Raw genomic sequence first — 20,997 nt, 5'->3', positions numbered from 1 at the left:
CATAACGATTACCTCCGAATGCGACCAATTATGTAAGTGTATTTATGTAAGTGCGTTTGTACGTGTATGTTTGGGGGTCTGAAATGGACTAATCTACTTCACAATATTTCTTATGGGAACAAATTCGGTCAGTACTGGCACCTGAACATACTTCTGGAGTGAAAAAATATCGTTAACCGGGGGTCCACTGTATATATATATATATATAATATAAAATATATATATATATATATATATATAATATAAAATATATATATATATATATATATATATATATATATATATATATATATATATATATATATATATACATACATAAGTTAGCATATGAGAAGTTTTTACAAAGTAGAAGTGATGCAAGGAGGGAAGAGTATATGGAGAAAAAGAGAGAGGTTAAGAGAGTGGTGAAGCAATGTAAAAAGAGAGGAAATGAGAGAGTGGGTGAGATGTTATCAACAAATTTTGTTGAAAATAAGAAAAAGTTTTGGAGTGAGATTAACAAGTTAAGGAAGCCTAGAGAGCAAATGGATTTATCAGTTAAAAATAGGAGAGGAGAGTTATTAAATGGAGAGTTAGAGGTATTGGGAAGATGGAGGGAATATTTTGAGGAATTGTTAAATCTTGATGAAGATAGGGAAGCTTTGATTTCGTGTACAGGGCAAGAAGGAATAACATCTTGTAGGAGTGAGGAAGAGCCAGTTGAGAGTGTGGACGAAGTTCGTGAGGCAGTAGGTAAAATGAAAGGGGGTAAGGCAGCCGGGATTGATGGGATAAAGATAGAAATGTTAAAAGCAGGTGTGGGGATATAGTTTTGGATTGGTTGGTGCAATTATTTAATAAATGTATGGAAGAGGGAAAGGTACCTAGGGATTGGCAGAGAGCATGCATAGTTCCTTTATATAAAGGCAAAGGGGACAAAAGAGAGTGCAAGAATTATAGGGTGATAAGTCTGTTGAGTATACCTGGTAAAGTGTATGGATGAGTTATTATTGAAAGAATTAAGAGTAAGACGGAGAATAGGACAGCAGATGAACAAGGAGGCTTTAGGAAAGGTAGGGGGTGTGTGGACCATGTGTTTACAGTGAAATATATAAGTGAACAGTATTTACATAAGGCTAAAGAGGTCTTTGTGGCATTTATGGATTTGGAAAAGGCGTATGACAGGGTGGATAGGGGTACAATGTGGCAGATGTTGCAGGTGTATGGTGTAGGAGGTAGGTTACTGAAAGCAGTGAAGAGTTTTTACGAGGATAGTGAGGCTCAAGTTAGAGTATGTAGGAAAGAGGGAAATTATTTCCCAGTAAAATTAGGCCTTAGACAAGGATGTGTGATGTCACCGTGGTTGTTTAATATATTTATAGATGGGGTTGTAAGAGAAGTAAATGCGAGGGTCTTGGCAAGAAGCGTGGAGTTATAAGATAAAGAATCACACAAAGTGGGAGTTGTCACAGTTGCTCTTTGCTGATGACACTGTGCTCTTGGGAGATTCTGAAGAGAAGTTGCAGAGATTGGTGGATGAATTTGGTAGGGTGTGCAAAAGAAGAAAATTAAAAGTGAATACAGGAAAGAGTAAGGTTATGAAGATAACAAAAAGATTAGGTGATGAAAGATTGGATATCAGATTGGAGGGAGAGAGTATGGAGGAGGTGAATGTATTCAGATATTTGGGAGTGGACTTGTCAGCGGATGGGTCTATGAAAGATGAGGTGAATCATAGATTTGATGAGGGGAAAAGGGTGAGTGGTGCACTTAGGAATCTGTGGAGACAAAGAACTTTGTCCTTGGAGGCAAAGAGAGGAATGTATGAGAGTATAGTTTTACCAACGCTCTTGTATGGGTGTGAAGCATGGGTGATGAATGTTGCAACGAGGAGAAGGCTGGAGACAGTGGAGATGTCATGTCTGAGGGCAAAGTGTGGTGTGAATATAATGCAGAGAATTCGTAGTTTGGAAGTTAGGAGGAGGTGCGGGATTACCAAAACTGTTGTCCAGAGGGCTGAGGAAGGGTTGTTGAGGTGGTTCGGACATGTAGAGAGAATGGAGCGAAACAGAATGACTTCAAGAGTGTATCAGTCTGTAGTGGAAGGAAGGGTAGGGGTCGGCCTAGGAAAGGTTGGAGGGAGGGGGGAAATGAGGTTTTGTGTGCGAGGGGCTTGGACTTCCAGCAGGCATGCGTGAGCGTGTTTGATAGGAGTGAATGGAGACAAATGGTTTTTAATACTTGACGTACTGTTGGAGTATGAGCAAAGTAACATTTATGAAGGGATTCAGGGAAACCGGCAGGCCGGACTTGAGTTCTGGAGATAGGAAGTACAGTGCCTGCACTCTGAAGGAGGGGTGTTAATGTTGCAGTTTAAAAAGTGTAGTGTAAAGCACCCTTCTGGCAAGACAGTGATGGAGTGAACGATGGTGAAAGCTTTTCTTTTTCGGGCCACCCTGCCTTGGTGGGAATCTGCCAGTGAGATAATAAAATATTAAATAAATATATATATATATATATATATATATATATATATATATATATATATATATATATATATGTCGTGCCGAATATGTAAAACTGGTCAATTATCAAGAGCACATTTAAAATTAAGTCCTTTCTAAAATTTTCTCTTATACGTTTAAAGATATATTTTTTTCATTAATGTTAATATAAAATTTTATAATTTTGCACCAAAAGAATCTTAGAAAACTTACCTAACCTTATTATAACAAGGACAATTTATTTTAGCCTAACCCAACTAAATATATTTTAGATACATTTACAATAATTTATAGAGGGCCAGAAGAAGATTAATTATGTAACATCACAGTCACTAGTGAAATGGTTGAGAAGCAGATAGACAGACTGAAGCAAAATAAGTCGCCGGGTCCTGATGAGGTTTTCTCAAGGGTTCTTAAGGAATGTAAAATGGAACTCTGTGAGCCATTAACTAATATTTTTAATTTATCTCTTCAAACAGGTGTAGTGTCTGTTACGTGGAAGATGGCTAATGTAATTCCTATTTTTAAAACAGGGGACAAGTCGTTACCGTCAAATTACCGCCCAATAAGCCTGACCTCAATTTTAGGCAAATTACTAGTCAATTATAGCTGAGATTATAGGAAGCCATCTCGATAAGCACAGCTTGATTAATGATACTCAGCATGGATTCACAAGTGGCCGGTCTTGTCTAATTAATTTATTAACTTTCTTCAGTAAAGCTTTTGAGGCTGTTGACAACGATAAAGAATTTGATATTATTTACTTAGATTTTAGTAAGGCTTTTGATAGAGTTCCGCACCAAAGACTGTTAAAGAAAGTGGCAGCTCATGGCATTAGGGGAAAAGTGCTTTCGAGGATCGAGTCATGGCTCAGAGACAGGAAGCAGAGAGTGTCCATAAATGGGGTTAAATCCGAGTGGGGATCTGTAACAAGTGGCGTTCCACAGGGATCAGTCTTGGGCCCGTTGTTGTTCATAATATATATCAATGATCTTGATGAGGGAATTACTAGTGATATGAGCAAATTCGCCGATGACACAAAGATAGGTAGGATAATTGATTCAATCTTAGATGTTAGGGAACTTCAGGAGGATTTAAACAAACTCTATTCTTGGTCAGAAAAGTGGCAGATGCAGTTCAATGTAGATAAATGCAAGGTTCAGTGGTGCTTGTACTTATCTCAGTGGTGACCTTACTTTGAGTGGTGACCTGTACTTAACTCTGCGAAGAAGTGTCTTGTGTGCTCCCCGTGGACTGAACTAAGATGCCCTCCATCGAGCAACTTTACCAGCAGCTTAAGGAAGAATTGAGGGTAGCGAAGATGGAGATACGGCGATTGACCGAGGAAAACAAGAGGATTCGTAGTAGTCCTCCTGTTTCGAGTCCTCAGGTCAAGAAGGGATCGTGGTCAGTGGCTGGACAGCAGGGGACGACGAAGTTGACGATCAAGAAGACGAATGGAAAGCCAGAAACGATGAAGAAGAAAGAGATTGCTGTGGAAACTCTTGCGGAAACCTCCAACGCATTCTCGGTGCAACCCGACGAATGTGAGTCGACTACTGGGACCGTCACGACGAACGACAACAAGGAAGGTAAGTATATTGTTGGTGATGGGGATAGCCAGGTTAGATACATGGATAGGGCATTCTGCTTGAAGGACAGGAGTAGGAGACAGATGGTTTGCTTTCCTGGGGCTGGGATGGAGGACATTGTTAGCCGGCTTGACAACATCATGAACGGTAATTGGATCAATTCTATTATTTGCATCAGTGCTGGAGGCAATGATGTAGGCAAGCGTAGAAGTGAGGATTTAGTTAGAAAGTTCAGGACAGCTATAGACATCATTAGGAAGAAGGGGGGGCGCCCTGTTATATGTGGCACTTTGTTAAGAAGAGGTGTTGGTAATGAATGGTTGTCCAGAGCAATTAGTATTTATTGTTGGCTGGATAAACACTGTAAGGATAATGCAGTACAATTCATTGACAACTGGGGCAACTTCTATGGCCGAAATGACATGTACGCCAGGGATGGGGTTCACTTATCCAGGGCAGGTGTGGGTTTTCTTGCTAACTCAGTTGAGGGGGTTGTTAGGACTTTAAACTAGGATTAGTTAGAGGTATGGGTTTAGAAATGATAAATAATGAGTATGGATATATTGACTTATGCTCTGATATTAAGAATCTTAATAGTAACTGTCATGGAGTAACTCTGGGTAATGATAATTTCAGAAATTGTGTAAAAACAAAGATCAATAGGAAAAATGTGCAGAAGATAAAACATGTGATGGTATTTTATGCTAACAGTCGAAGTGCAGGAAATAAAATTAATGAACTACGTTTGGTAGCATGTGCTGGGAACTTTGATATCATTGCATTAACTGAAACGTGGTATGATTTAAAGAGTCGGGATATGACTGCTGAGTGTAATATTCAGGGATTTAAGTTGTTCAATGTGGATAGATGTAATGGGAAGGGGGAGGAGTTACATTAAATGTTCGAGAAAATATTAATTGTTGCATAAAAACAGGTATAAAAATAGATGGAGCAGCAACAGAATCTGTTTGGGTAGAGTTTGTAGAGGGTCAAGAAAAACTAATTCTAGGTGTAATATACCGACCTCCAGGCTTGGATCATGATAGAGGGAGATTTCTTTGGAACGAAATTGTTAGGGCTTCTAGACACAATAACATAGTCATAGTAGGGGACTTTAACTTTAGTCAAATTGACTGGAATTCTTTGACAGGTAATCCAGAGTCCAGTGACTTTATGGAAACAGTTCAGGACTGTTTTCTGAAGCAGAGCATGACAGAGCCTACCAGGGGTGAAAATTTGCTAGACCTAGTCTTGTCAAATAAGGAAACACTTGTGAATAATCTGGAGATCGCTGAAGAGCTTGGCGCAAGTGATCACAAATCCATCACTTTTAGCATTAACTGGGAATGCAAGAATAATGATAATACAGTAAAAATCCCTGATTTCCGTTCTGCCGATTATAATGGACTTAGGGAACATCTGTCTAATCTAGATTGGGGTTGTCTAGCTAATGATTTTAGTGGCGATGATCATACTTATGATTATGAAGGGATCTGCTTTTATGATTTTTTTCTTAATAATGTACACCATGCCCAGAGTATATACATTCCCCACAGAGATATTAGGTCTAATAATAACGATCCCAAATGGGTTAACAGTAGGTTAAAACATCTATTAGGGGAGAAAAGGGGAATTTATAGGCGCATCAGAAGAGGAGAGGTTAACCTTACTGACAAATATGTTCAGCTTGATAAATTAGACACATATGCAACTCTTGGGTATCTTTATTTCGAAACGTTTCGCCTACACAGTAGGCTTCTTCAGTCGAGTACAGAAAAGTTGATAGAAGCAGAAGAGACTTGAAGACGACGTAATCAGTCTGTTGCATATGTGTCTTACCTATCAACCTGTCGGTATTTTTTACCATTTTAATGTTCAATCTGTCAGACACTGCAACACAAGGGTATCTTGGTACAGACCTGAAATCAACTTCGACAACCTCTACTAGTGAGAACGGCTGGATTTGAGAGGGACCTGACCTCCCAAAGTGACCTACGTCTCACCTCCTGGCGCTATATAAGGCTCCATCTTGTCGCTTCAACTCCATATTGTTTCAGACTACGGAACAATGCTCTTCTCCAGACTGAGGGACTGACCACCTCAAAACTTTAAGGGTGATGGACTGATTACATCGTCTTCAAGTATCTTCTGCTTCTATCAACTTTTCTGTACTCGACTGAAGAAGCCTACTGTGTAGGCGAAACGTTTCAAAATAAAGATACCTAACTGTTGCATATGTGTCTTACCCAACAAGAATATTGTTGTTGTTGGGGATAGCCAGGTTAGATACATGGATAGGGCATTCTGCTTGAAGGACAGGAGTAGGAGACAAAGGGTATGCTTTCCTGGGGCTGGGATGGAGGACATTGTTAGCCGGCTTGACAACATCATGAACGGTAATGGGATCAATCCTATTATTTGCATCAGTGCTGGAGGCAATGATGTAGGCAAGCGTAGAAGTGAGGATTTAGTTAGAAAGTTCAGGACAGCTATAGACATAATTAGGAAGAAGGGGGGGAAGCTGGCAGTTACAATACACAATACACAAGCTTCAAGCTGTCAGTTATATTACACAATACACAAGCATCAAACTGTCAGTTATACTACACAATACGCAAGCTTCAAGCTGTCAGTTATATTACAAAATATGCAAACTTCAAGCTGACAGTTATAATACACAATACGCAAGCTTCAAGCTGACAGTTATATTACACAATACACAAGCTTCAAACTGTCAGTTATACTACACAATACGCAAGCTTCAAACTGTCAGTTATACTACACAATACGCAAACTTCAAACTGACATTTATAATACACAATACGCAAGTTTCAAGCTGACAGCTATAATGCACAACACGCAAGCTTCAAGCTGTAAGTTATATTACACAATTCGCTAGCTTCAAGCTGGCAGTTATACTACACAATACGCAAACTTCAAACTGACATTTATAATACACAATACGCAAGTTTCAAGCTGACAGCTATACTACACAATACGCAAGCGTCAAGCTGACAGTTATAATACACAATACGCAAGCGTCAAGTTGTCAGTTATACTACACATCACGCAAGCTTCAAGCTGACATTTATAATACAAAATAAGAAAGATTCAAGCTGACAGATATAAAACACAATACGCAAACTTCAAGCTTTCAGTTATACTACACAATACGCAAGCTTAAAATTGTCAGTAATACTACACAATACGCAAGATTCAAGCTGACAGTTATACTACACAGCACGCAAGTTTCAAGCTGACAGTTATAATACACAATATGCAAGCTTCAACCTGAGTTATAATACACAATATGCAAGCTTCAAGCTGTCAGTTATACTACACAATACGCAAGCTTCAAGCTGAAAGTTATAATACACAATATGCAAGCTTCAAACTGTCAGTTACAGTACACAATATGCAAGCTTCAAGCTGTAAGTTACACTACAAAATACGCAAGCTTCAAGCTGACAGTTATAATACACAATACGCAAGCTTCAAGCGGTCAGTTATACTACACAATACACAAGCTTCAAGCTGTCAGTTATACTACACAATACGCAAGCTTCAAGTTGACAGTTATAATACACAATATGCAGTCTTCAAGCTGAGAGTTATAATACACAATACGCAAGCTTCAAGCTCTCAGTTATGCTACACAATATGCAAGCTTCAAGCTGTCAGTTATACTACACAATATGCAAGCATCAAGCTGCAAGTTATACTACACAATACGCAAGCTTCAAGCTGACAGTTATAATACACAATATGCAATCTTCAAGCTGTCAGTTATACTACAAAATACGCAAACTTCCAGCTGACAGTTATAATACACAATACGCAAGCTTCAAGCTGTCAGTTATACTACACAATACGCAAGCTTCAAGCTGTCAATTATACTACACAATACGCAAACTTGAAGCTGACAGTCATAATACATAATACGCAAGCTTCAAGCTGTCAGTTATACTTCACGATACGCAAGTTTCAAGCTGACAGTCATAATACACAATACGCAAGCTTGAAGCTGTCAGTTATACTACACAATATGCAAGCTTCAAGCTGTCAGTTGTACTACACAGTACTCAAGCTTCAAGCTGACAGTTATAATACACAATACACAAGCTTCAAGCTGTTAGTTATACTACACAATATGCAAGCTTCAAGCTGCCAGTTATACTACACAATACGCAAGCTTCAAGCTGTCAGTTATACTACACAATACGCAAGCATCAAGCTGACAGTTATAATACACAATATGCAATCTTCAAGCTGTAAGTTATACTACACAATACTCAAGTTTCAAGCAGACAGTTATACTACACAATACGCAAGTTTCAAGCTGACATTTGTGATACACAATACACAAACTTCAAGCTGACAGTTATAATACACAATACGCAAGCTTCAAGCTGCCAGTTATACTACACAATACGCAAGCTTCAAGCTGACAGTTATAATACACAATATGCAATTTTCAAGCTGTCAGTTATACTATACAATACTCAAGCTTCAAGCTGACAGTTATACTTCAAAATACGCAAGTTTCAAGCTGACATTTGTAATACACAATACACAAGCTTCAAGCTGACAGTTATAATACACAATACGCAAGCTTCAAGCTGTTAGTTATACTACACAATACGCAAGCTTCAAGCTGTCAGTTATATTAAACAAAACGCAAACTTCAAGTTGACAGTCATAATACATAATACACAAGCTTCAAGCTGTCAGTTATACTACACAATATGCAAGCTTCAAGCTGTCAGTTATACTGCACAATATGCAAGATTCAAGCTGACAGTTATAATACACAATACGCAAGCTTCAAGCTGTCAGTTATACTACTCAATATGCAAGCTTCAATATGTTAGTTATACTACACAATACGCAAGTTTCAAGCTTTCAGTTATACTACATAATACGCAAGCTTCAAGCTGACAGTTATAATACAAAATACGCAATCTTCAAGCTGACAGGTATAATACACAATACCCAAGCTTCAAGCTGTCAGTTATACTACACAATATGCAAGCTTCAAGCTGTCAGTTACTACACAATACGCAAGGTTCAAGTTGCCAGTTATACTACACAATACGCAAGCTTCAGGCTGACAGTTATAATACACAATACGCAAGCTTCAAGCTGTCAGTTATACTACACAATATGCAAGCTTCAAGCTGACAGTTATTATACACAATATGCAATCTTCAAGCTGTCAGTTATACTACACAATACGCAAGCGTCAAGCTGACAGTTATACTACACAATACGCAAGTTTCAAGCTGACATTTATAATACACAATACACAAGCTTCAAGCTGACAGTTATAATAAACAATATGCAAGCTTCAAGCTGTTAGTTATACTACACAATACGCAAGCTTCAAGCTGTCAGTTATATTACACAATACGCAAACTTCAAGCTGACAGTCATAACACAATACGCAAGCTTCAAGCTGTCAGTTATACTACACAATATGCAAGCTTCAAGCTGTCAGTTATACTACACAATATGCAAGCTTCAAGCTGACATTTATAATACACAATACGCATGCTTCAAGCTGACAGTAATAATACACAATACGCAAGCTTCAGTCTACACAATATGCAAATTTCAAGCTGACAGTTATACTACACAATACGCAAGCTTCAAGCTGACAGTTATAATACACAATATGCAAGCTTCAAGCTGTCAGTTATACTACACAATACGCAAGCTTCAAGCTGTCAGTTATACTACACAATACGCAAGCTTCAAGCTGACAGTTATAATACACAATACGCAAGCTTCAAGCTGACAGTTATAATACACAATACGCAAGCTTCAAGCTGTCAGTTATACTACACAATATGCAAGCTTCAAGATGTCAGTTATACTACACAATACACAAGCTTCAAGCTGCCAGTTATACTACACAATACGCAAGCTTCAAGCTGTCAGTTATACTACACAATACGCAAGCTTCAAGCTGTCAGTTGTACTACACAATACGCAAGCTTCAAGCTGCCAGTTATACTACACATTACGCAAGCTTCAAGCTGACAGTTATACTACACAAAACGCAAGCTTCAAGCTGACAGTTATAATACACAATACGCAAGCTTCAATCTGTCAGTTATAATACACAATACGCAAGCTTCAAGCTGTTAGTTATAATACAGTTATACTACAAGCAATATGCAAGCTTCAAGCTGTCAGTTATACTACACAATAAGCGTCAGGTTCAAGCTGCTGTCAGTTATATTACAGTTATACTACACAATACGCAAGCTTCAAGCTGACAGGTATAATACACAATATGCAAGCTTCAAGCTGACAGTTATATTACACAATACACAAGCTTCATACTACACAATACGCAAGCTTCAAACTGCAAGCTTCAAGACATGTCAGTTATACTACACAATACGCTAGCAAGCTTCAAGCTGACAGTGACAGCTATACTACACAATACGCAAGCTTCAAGCTGCTGTCAGTTATACTACACAATACGCAAGATTCAAGCTGTTAGTTATACTACACAATACGCAAGCTTAAAATTGTCAGTAATACTACACAATACGCAAGATTCAAGCTTTATACTATAGTTATACACAATACGCAAGCTTCAAGCTGTCAGTTCAAGCTACTACACAATAAGCGGTCAGTTATACTACACAATACACAAGCTTCAAGCTGTCAGTTATACTACACAATATGCAAGCAAGCTTCAATACTACACAATATGCAAGTATCAAGCTGCAAGTTATACTACACAATACGCAAGCTGCTGTCAGTTATACTACAAAATACGCAGTTTCAAGCTACTACACAAGCTACTGTCAGTTATACTACACAATACGCAAACTTGAAGCTGAAGCTTCAAGCTGACAGTTATACTACACAATACGCAAGCTTCAAGCTGACAGTTATAATACACAATACGCAAGCTTCAATCTGTCAGTTATAATACACAATACGCAAGCTTCAAGCTGTTAGTTATAATACACAATACGCAAGCTTCATGCTGTCAGTTATAATACACAATACGCAAGCTTCAAGCTGTCAGTTATACTACAAATTACGGAAGCTTAAAGCTGTCAGTTATACTACACAATATGCAAGCTTCAAGCTGACAGTTATACTTCACAATACGCAAGTTTCAAGCTGACAGTTATAATACACAATACACAAGCTTTAAGCTGGCAGTTACAATACACAATACACAAGCTTCAAGCTGTCAGTTATATTACACAATACACAAGCATCAAACTGTCAGTTATACTACACAATACGCAAGCTTCAAGCTGTCAGTTATATTACAAAATATGCAAACTTCAAGCTGACAGTTATAATACACAATACGCAAGCTTCAAGCTGACAGTTATATTACACAATACACAAGCTTCAAACTGTCAGTTATACTACACAATACGCAAGCTTCAAACTGTCAGTTATACTACACAATACGCAAACTTCAAACTGACATTTATAATACACAATACGCAAGTTTCAAGCTGACAGCTATAATGCACAACACGCAAGCTTCAAGCTGTAAGTTATATTACACAATTCGCTAGCTTCAAGCTGGCAGTTATACTACACAATACGCAAACTTCAAACTGACATTTATAATACACAATACGCAAGTTTCAAGCTGACAGCTATACTACACAATACGCAAGCGTCAAGCTGACAGTTATAATACACAATACGCAAGCGTCAAGTTGTCAGTTATACTACACATCACGCAAGCTTCAAGCTGACATTTATAATACAAAATAAGAAAGATTCAAGCTGACAGATATAAAACACAATACGCAAACTTCAAGCTTTCAGTTATACTACACAATACGCAAGCTTAAAATTGTCAGTAATACTACACAATACGCAAGATTCAAGCTGACAGTTATACTACACAGCACGCAAGTTTCAAGCTGACAGTTATAATACACAATATGCAAGCTTCAACCTGAGTTATAATACACAATATGCAAGCTTCAAGCTGTCAGTTATACTACACAATACGCAAGCTTCAAGCTGAAAGTTATAATACACAATATGCAAGCTTCAAACTGTCAGTTACAGTACACAATATGCAAGCTTCAAGCTGTAAGTTACACTACAAAATACGCAAGCTTCAAGCTGACAGTTATAATACACAATACGCAAGCTTCAAGCGGTCAGTTATACTACACAATACACAAGCTTCAAGCTGTCAGTTATACTACACAATACGCAAGCTTCAAGTTGACAGTTATAATACACAATACGCAATCTTCAAGCTGAGAGTTATAATACACAATACGCAAGCTTCAAGCTCTCAGTTATGCTACACAATATGCAAGCTTCAAGCTGTCAGTTATACTACACAATATGCAAGTATCAAGCTGCAAGTTATACTACACAATACGCAAGCTTCAAGCTGACAGTTATAATACACAATATGCAATCTTCAAGCTGTCAGTTATACTACAAAATACGCAAACTTCCAGCTGACAGTTATAATACACAATACGCAAGCTTCAAGCTGTCAGTTATACTATACAATACGCAAGCTTCAAGCTGTCAGTTATACTACACAATACGCAAACTTGAAGCTGACAGTCATAATACATAATACGCAAGCTTCAAGCTGTCAGTTATACTACACGATACGCAAGTTTCAAGCTGACAGTCATAATACACAATACGCAAGCTTGAAGCTGTCAGTTATACTACACAATATGCAAGCTTGATGCTGTCAGTTGTACTACACAGTACTCAAGCTTCAAGCTGACAGTTATACTACACAATACGCAAGCTTCAAGCTGACAGTTATACTACACAATATGCAAGCTTCAAGCTGCCAGTTATACTACACAATACGCAAGCTTCAAGCTGTCAGTTATACTACACAATACGCAAGCATCAAGCTGACAGTTATAATACACAATATGCAATCTTCAAGCTGTAAGTTATACTACACAATACTCAAGTTTCAAGCAGACAGTTATACTACACAATACGCAAGTTTCAAGCTGACATTTGATACACAATATGCAAGCTTCAAGATGTCAGTTATACTACACAATACACAAGCTTCAAGCTGCCAGTTATACTACACAATACGCAAGCTTCAAGCTGACAGTTATAATACACAATATGCAATTTTCAAGCTGTCAGTTATACTATACAATACTCAAGCTTCAAGCTGACAGTTATACTTCAAAATACGCAAGTTTCAAGCTGACATTTGTAATACACAATACACAAGCTTCAAGCTGACAGTTATAATACACAATACGCAAGCTTCAAGCTGTTAGTTATACTACACAATACGCAAGCTTCAAGCTGTCAGTTATATTAAACAAAACGCAAACTTCAAGTTGACAGTCATAATACATAATACACAAGCTTCAAGCTGTCAGTTATACTACACAATATGCAAGCTTCAAGCTGTCAGTTATACTGCACAATATGCAAGATTCAAGCTGACAGTTATAATACACAATACGCAAGCTTCAAGCTGTCAGTTATACTACTCAATATGCAAGCTTCAATATGTTAGTTATACTACACAATACGCAAGTTTCAAGCTTTCAGTTATACTACATAATACGCAAGCTTCAAGCTGACAGTTATAATACAAAATACGCAATCTTCAAGCTGACAGGTATAATACACAATACCCAAGCTTCAAGCTGTCAGTTATACTACACAATATGCAAGCTTCAAGCTGTCAGTTACTACACAATACGCAAGGTTCAAGTTGCCAGTTATACTACACAATACGCAAGCTTCAGGCTGACAGTTATAATACACAATACGCAAGCTTCAAGCTGTCAGTTATACTACACAATATGCAAGCTTCAAGCTGACAGTTATTATACACAATATGCAATCTTCAAGCTGTCAGTTATACTACACAATACGCAAGCGTCAAGCTGACAGTTATACTACACAATACACAAGTTTCAAGCTGACATTTATAATACACAATACACAAGCTTCAAGCTGACAGTTATAATAAACAATGTGCAAGCTTCAAGCTGTTAGTTATACTACACAATACGCAAGCTTCAAGCTGTCAGTTATATTACACAATACGCAAACTTCAAGCTGACAGTCATAATACATAATATGCAAGCTTCAAGCTGTCAGTTATACTACACAATATGCAAGCTTCAAGCTGTCAGTTATACTACACAATATGCAAGCATCAAGCTGACAGTTATAATACACAATACGCAAGCTTCAAGCTGTCAGTTATACTACACATTATGCAAGCTTCAGTCTGTTAGTTATACTACACAATACGCAAGTTTCAAGCTTTCAGTTATACTACATAATACGCAAGCTTCAAGCTGATAGTTATAATGCACAATACCCAAGCTTCAAGCTGTCAGTTATACTACACAATATGCAAGCTTCAAGCTGTCAGTTATACTACACAATACGTCAGGTTCAAGCTGACAGTTATACTACACAATACACAAGCTTCAAGCTGACAGTTATAATACACAATACGCAAGCTTCAAGCTGTCAGTTATACTACACAATATGCAAGCTTCAAGATGTCAGTTATACTACACAATACACAAGCTTCAAGCTGCCAGTTATACTACACAATACGCAAGCTTCAAGCTGTCAGTTATACTACACAATACGCAAGCTTCAAGCTGTCAGTTGTACTACACAATACGCAAGCTTCAAGCTGCCAGTTATACTACACATTACGCAAGCTTCAAGCTGACAGTTATACTACACAATACGCAAGCTTCAAGCTGACAGTTATAATACACAATACGCAAGCTTCAATCTGTCAGTTATAATACACAATACGCAAGCTTCAAGCTGTTAGTTATAATACACAATACGCAAGCTTCAAGCTGTCAGTTATAATACACAATACGCAAGCTTCAAGCTGTCAGTTATACTACAAATTACGGAAGCTTAAAGCTGTCAGTTATACTACACAATATGCAAGCTTCAAGCTGACAGTTATACTTCACAATACGCAAGTTTCAAGCTGACAGTTATAATACACAATACACAAGCTTTAAGCTGGCAGTTACAATACACAATACACAAGCTTCAAGCTGTCAGTTATATTACACAATACACAAGCTTCAAACTGTCAGTTATACTACACAATACGCAAGCTTCAAGCTGTCAGTTATATTACAAAATATGCAAACTTCAAGCTGACAGTTATAATACACAATACGCAAGCTTCAAGCTGACAGTTATATTACACAATACACAAGCTTCAAACTGTCAGTTATACTACACAATACGCAAGCTTCAAACTGTCAGTTATACTACACAATACGCAAACTTCAAACTGACATTTATAATACACAAGACGCAAGTTTCAAGCTGACAGCTATAATGCACAACACGCAAGCTTCAAGCTGTAAGTTATATTACACAATACGCTAGCTTCAAGCTGGAAGTTATACTACACAATACGCAAACTTCAAACTGACATTTATAATACACAATACGCAAGTTTCAAGCTGACAGCTATACTACACAATACGCAAGCGTAAAGCTGACAGTTATAATACACAATACGCAAGCGTCAAGCTGTCAGTTATACTACACATCAGGCAAGCTTCAAGCTGACATTTAAAATACAAAATAAGAAAGATTCAAGCTGACAGATATAAAACACAATACGCAAGCTTCAAGCTTTCAGTTATACTACACAATACGCAAGCTTAAAATTGTCAGTAATACTACACAATACGCAAGATTCAAGCTGACAGTTATACTACACAGCACGCAAGTTTCAAGCTGACAGTTATAATACACAATATGCAAGCTTCAACCTGAGTTATAATACACAATATGCAAGCTTCAAGCTGTCAGTTATAGTACACAATACGCAAGCTTCAAGCTGACAGTTATAATACACAATATGCAAGCTTCAAACTGTCAGTTACAGTACACAATACGCAAGCTTCAAGTTGACAGTTACACTACAAAATACGCAAGCTTCAAACTGACAGTTATAATACACAATACGCAAGCTTCAAGCGGTCAGTTATACTACACAATACACAAGCTTCAAGCTGTCAGTTATACTACACAATATGCAAGCTTCAAGTGTACAGTTATAATACACAATACGCAATCTTCAAGCTGAGAGTTATAATACACAATACGCAAGCTTCAAGCTCTCAGTTATGCTACACAATATGCAAGCTTCAAGCTGTCAGTTATACTACACAATATGCACTTCTTATCTGTAGTGCCCATCAGACCAGTCACTTTACACGGACATATCAACAAAGTAACTTGAGATAGGTGATGAAAGAATAAACTTTAAAAATGTTAGTAAATTCTCACCTTCAGTGCAGATGTACTTGGTCCAGGTTTTTTCTCTCAGGAAACCCTCAGCCTCAACCTTGATTGGTTTTATCAAAGCATCTCTGAAGGAAACAATAACATTTCATGAATACTCAGAGCATTACACTCTTAAGAGCGACCACTGCATATAACACTATTATTATGATTGTGCTTAATGAGTTTAGTGAGTCTAGCTAGTGAATTATGAAAACGTTGCTAACAGTTAACAGAAATTATTATTATTATTATTATTATTATTATTATTATTATTATTATTATTATTATTATTATTATTATTATTATCATCATCATCATCATCATCATCATTACTGATTTCACTGGGAATGCTAAACCCATAGGGTTATACACCGCGTGAGGGAAAGAGAATAATTCAGGTTAGATCCAAAGAAGTGGGACACAGGCCCTAATCCTTAGTTCAAAAACTCCTCACCAGAATCAAGAAACATTCCATGAGTGGAACAAAAGATAAGTGATAAGTTAGTTGTGTGACCTTCTGGTGATTGATGTGTCTCCTGAGCCACACGCCCCTGAGAACTGGTGATCCACGAACGCCGTCACCGTAATGTTGACTTCACCGATCACACCTGGCTTGATCCTCACTGTACGGACGACTTTATCTTGCGCTGGCAAACACGAACTCTGTTTTCCAAGACCTTGCTGTCCAGGTTCCTCAAGGATGTCGTATTCACTGCTCTCCTCCACTTGTACAGTCACCTTAATGTGAAAATTTGACGATTCATTAAACGTAAATATATCAACAGAATGTAACTTAGAACAACGCGAAGATAAAAAAAATGTGTATTTGCATCATATAAATTCAACAATTTTAAATTAAGCTATTTTAAAAATGCAGTCCGTTTCCACTTAGTTATATCTAAAAGTGGCTGACAACTATAACACTCAACAGGTCTACGTAATACTGCTGGCAATGTTTCTCAAGTATCTGCTCGTAATGATCTCTGTGGCTCTTTAAATCTGTACTCAAGAACACAAAGAATAAAAATAAACCATTGTTTCTTTTTCACTGGTTAGTAAAGAATCTGAACAAAAACTAAAATAATATATATCTTAAGAGAAGTGGATAAAAAGGCTTCAAGGAAGAATATTGAATTTCTTCCTGAAGCCATTTGAATATTCCACTTCCCCTACCACCCCATCTTTTCATTCTTTTTTAAGTATAGGTATATTTTATTACATAATATGGTACAAAAGATTTAAGAATACATGGCTGAAATAAAGATGGCATGTACAGTACACGAGGTGTACATGAGATACGTATCTAGTACATATTCTTACGTGTTTGTCACTGATATGTAATTAATATTTTTAAGCTTGACCAATAATATAAAAAGTCTTTTGAAAATTGATAAGAAAATTATCATAAAGAATTTAAATGTTATGATTTTGGCGGAAGTTGACTTAAAGGATTAAACTGGATTATATATATATTAGCTACCTCAGGTATTTGCTAAGTAGATAATTAAAGGTATTAATCACCTTAGATTATTGGTAAGTAGGTTCTTATAGGCATTAGCTGTGTCACGTATTAGAAAAGTACATAATTACAGGGACTTACTGAAGCAAATAGTTAATAGTAGATACTTACAGGTATTGGCTGACTCAGGTAGTTGAAGATGGACATCTTGACGGGAAGGATCTCGCTTCTCTTGACAGTGGGTGGAAGGGTGAGGTCGGCGAAGAAGGGCGTGAAGGTAATGATGGACTTCCTCTGGGAAAGTCCCACGCCCTTCTCTGGGTGTACACACACAGCCTTGCCCACCCACTGAGTGATGGTGTCTGGCACTGTCAGGTCTTGACTGCTCACACCAGAAGACCTGTCCACCGTAAACTACTTACTTAACCTCAAATATTACAACACATGTTGCAAATATATAAATGTTCGAAGTTGAACCAGAAAGAAATAACAGACCATAATATTAGTTAAGGTGTTCTGAACCACTGCCTTGACGTGAGGTTTAAATTTACAGTACATAAGATATTTACTAAAGTGATTTCTTACATCGACTATTAGTCATCTCATGAAGGGATGGTGAAAATAGTGAGTTCCTTTCACCGTGGCTGAAAGTTTTGTGTATTAGAGATTGAGAGATGATATATCAAGGTTCGTTATTAGGAACAATGGTAGCAAGAATAGGTTATACTGTTATGAAGGCGACAATCGTGGCAAGCCCAGCCTATTAGGCCTTGGCTGTCGCTAAGCATGGTAGTGAATGAGACAGAGGCCTCTGAGACATGGCCTGTGTGTGTGGTTCAAACGGGGGTCACGTGACTAAGGTTTGGCCAGGGAGCCTGCCTATAAATGGTGCATGGGATATATATATGTCGTGCCGAATAAGTAAAACTGGTCAGTTAGCCCGTACTCATTTAACATTAAGTCCTTTCTATAATTATCCCTTATACATTTAAAGATATATTATTTTTTTCATTTATGTTAATATATAAATCAACGATTTTGTAAGAAAAGAACCTTAGGAAACTCTCATAAGCTTATAACAACAAGCGCAATTTAATTTAGCCTAATCCAACTAAATATATTATAAATACGTTTGCAATAATTTAATATTAAACAAACACAATGAAATATAATTTTTTTCGTTAGGTTCAGAATTTTTGCGAAACTATTACATTCAAATTTTTCACTTGCCCTATTCGGCAAGAAGTGCATTAATATTTAAGCCAAAATCGCGCATATATATATATATATATATATATATATATATATATATATATATATATATATATATATATATATATATATATATATATATATATATATATATATATATATATATATATATATATATATATATATATATATATATATATATATATATATATATATATATATATATATATGTATATTTTTTTTTTAGGTACCACCTCTATAGCTGGAATGGGGACCCTCATCCTCAGAGAAGACAATAAACGTACCTCAGAGAAAAGTCAAGGTTCTCCCCGGAGCTGTTTGAATATTTTCTTCTCCTACCACCCCCTATATATTTATATATATATATATATATATATATATATATATATATATATATATATATATATATATATATATATATATATATATATATATATATATATAAAAATACACATACATATTACGCAAGTATTGCACCGTTGCCGTATAATTTAAATCCAAGTGTAGGCATAGCAAATATCGAACTTACGCTTAAGGAATCTTACAGGAAGAACTCAAAGCCATAAATGAAACTTAAAGAAACCCATAATACTTCTTCACTTGTGCCAAATCTAAGGGGAAAACAGTATCAGTGACAAGTGCAAACTCCTACTGAATGCGGGTGACAATGTTTTGTTAGTGTCAGGTAAAGACCCACAAGATATAGCTAATGTAATAACACTAGAACTGGAGTCCTGCAACAAATGGTTAGCAGACAACAAGCTATCGTTACAACTCGGGAAAACGGAAGCCATAGTCTTTCTCACGAGACATAAACTGAGAAGGGTAAATAATTTTAATGTCCAGTGTAATGGGGAACTCATCACTTCAGTTTCCTCAGTAAAATATCTGGGAATCACCTTTGACTCAGGCATGTCAGGACAACTGATAGGGAACAGTGTAGTAAAGAAAGCGAATGCCAGACTGAAGCTCCTCTACAGACAAGCACAGTGTCTATCTACTGAGGCTCGCAGGACCCTATGTCTAGCCCTTATACAATACCATATGGATTACGCTTGCTCTTCTTGGTACTCTGCCTTGACAAAAAAAAACTGAAAGATAAACTGCAAATCACCCAGAACAAATTGGTAAGATTCATCCTGGACCTGGGTCCAAGAGAACATGTAGGCCAGGTTGAATTACAATAATTGGATATGCCGAATGTTGAAGACAGATTAAAACAACTAAAGTTAAATCAAGTTTATAAAATTGCTCACAAACAATGTCCAGAATATCTTGCTGCTAATTTTGTCAAGGTTGGGAACCAAAGCAATCATAGCACTAGGGGGAGAGAGCACAACTTTGTAGTACCCACAGTCAGTGGCCAGGCTTCAAACACCTTTTATTGTACAGCAATAAAGGAATGAAACAGACTACCTGCACATGTCAAAGCCAGTCATAGCATGAACCAGTTCAAGAAGAGAGAGAAAAGGTACCTAATGAATGTAGCAACAGAGAAGGAAGAGAATGATTTTTTTTATTTTATTGGCTAACAAACATGTAGATGTAAATAACTCTATTTACTTTATTCCTAGTATATAACCTATATAGTATAATAATATCTCCTGCATTGTATAATAATAATTATTAAAAAGACCCAAATGGAAATAAGTCACTCCGTCTGACTTTTTAGGTTATCCTAGGAACTCTCCAGGTAGTCGGGAATTATACGCAGGAAGGAATGCATATAAATGACCTCATAGGGGACAGGAGCCGTAGTGGGGAAACAAGTGTAGTCAAAGATAAGATAAAACCAATATTGCAAACAAGAAATACAACAGGAAATAGCAAACAAGAGGACTCCACTAGCAATAGTGAGGATATATTACCAAAAACAACTGGTGGGAGCTCCATTGTTGGTGCTAGGGAAGATAGGAAT

General features: G+C 37.1%; 1 protein-coding gene across 1 annotated transcript in view; it reads right to left on the bottom strand.

Moving 5' to 3' along the window:
- LOC128685349 (pregnancy zone protein-like) overlaps positions 1-20,997 on the bottom strand; it is a 503,287-nt gene that overhangs the window by 106,741 nt on the left and 375,549 nt on the right. Inside the window, exons 16-18 of the mRNA XM_070082129.1 lie at positions 18,018-18,246; positions 16,902-17,125; positions 16,391-16,473 (exon numbers count right to left, since the gene is read on the bottom strand). Of these exons, the coding sequence (XP_069938230.1) occupies positions 16,391-16,473; positions 16,902-17,125; positions 18,018-18,246 (536 nt within the window). The remainder of the gene's footprint in view (positions 1-16,390; positions 16,474-16,901; positions 17,126-18,017; positions 18,247-20,997) is intronic.

This window comes from Cherax quadricarinatus, chromosome 1 (assembly GCF_038502225.1).
Source record: "Cherax quadricarinatus isolate ZL_2023a chromosome 1, ASM3850222v1, whole genome shotgun sequence".
In the NCBI taxonomy this organism is placed as follows: Eukaryota; Metazoa; Arthropoda; class Malacostraca; order Decapoda; family Parastacidae; genus Cherax; species Cherax quadricarinatus.
The sequence above is the reverse complement of the archived record's forward strand: the minus strand, read 5'-3'. Positions and strand labels throughout refer to the sequence as shown.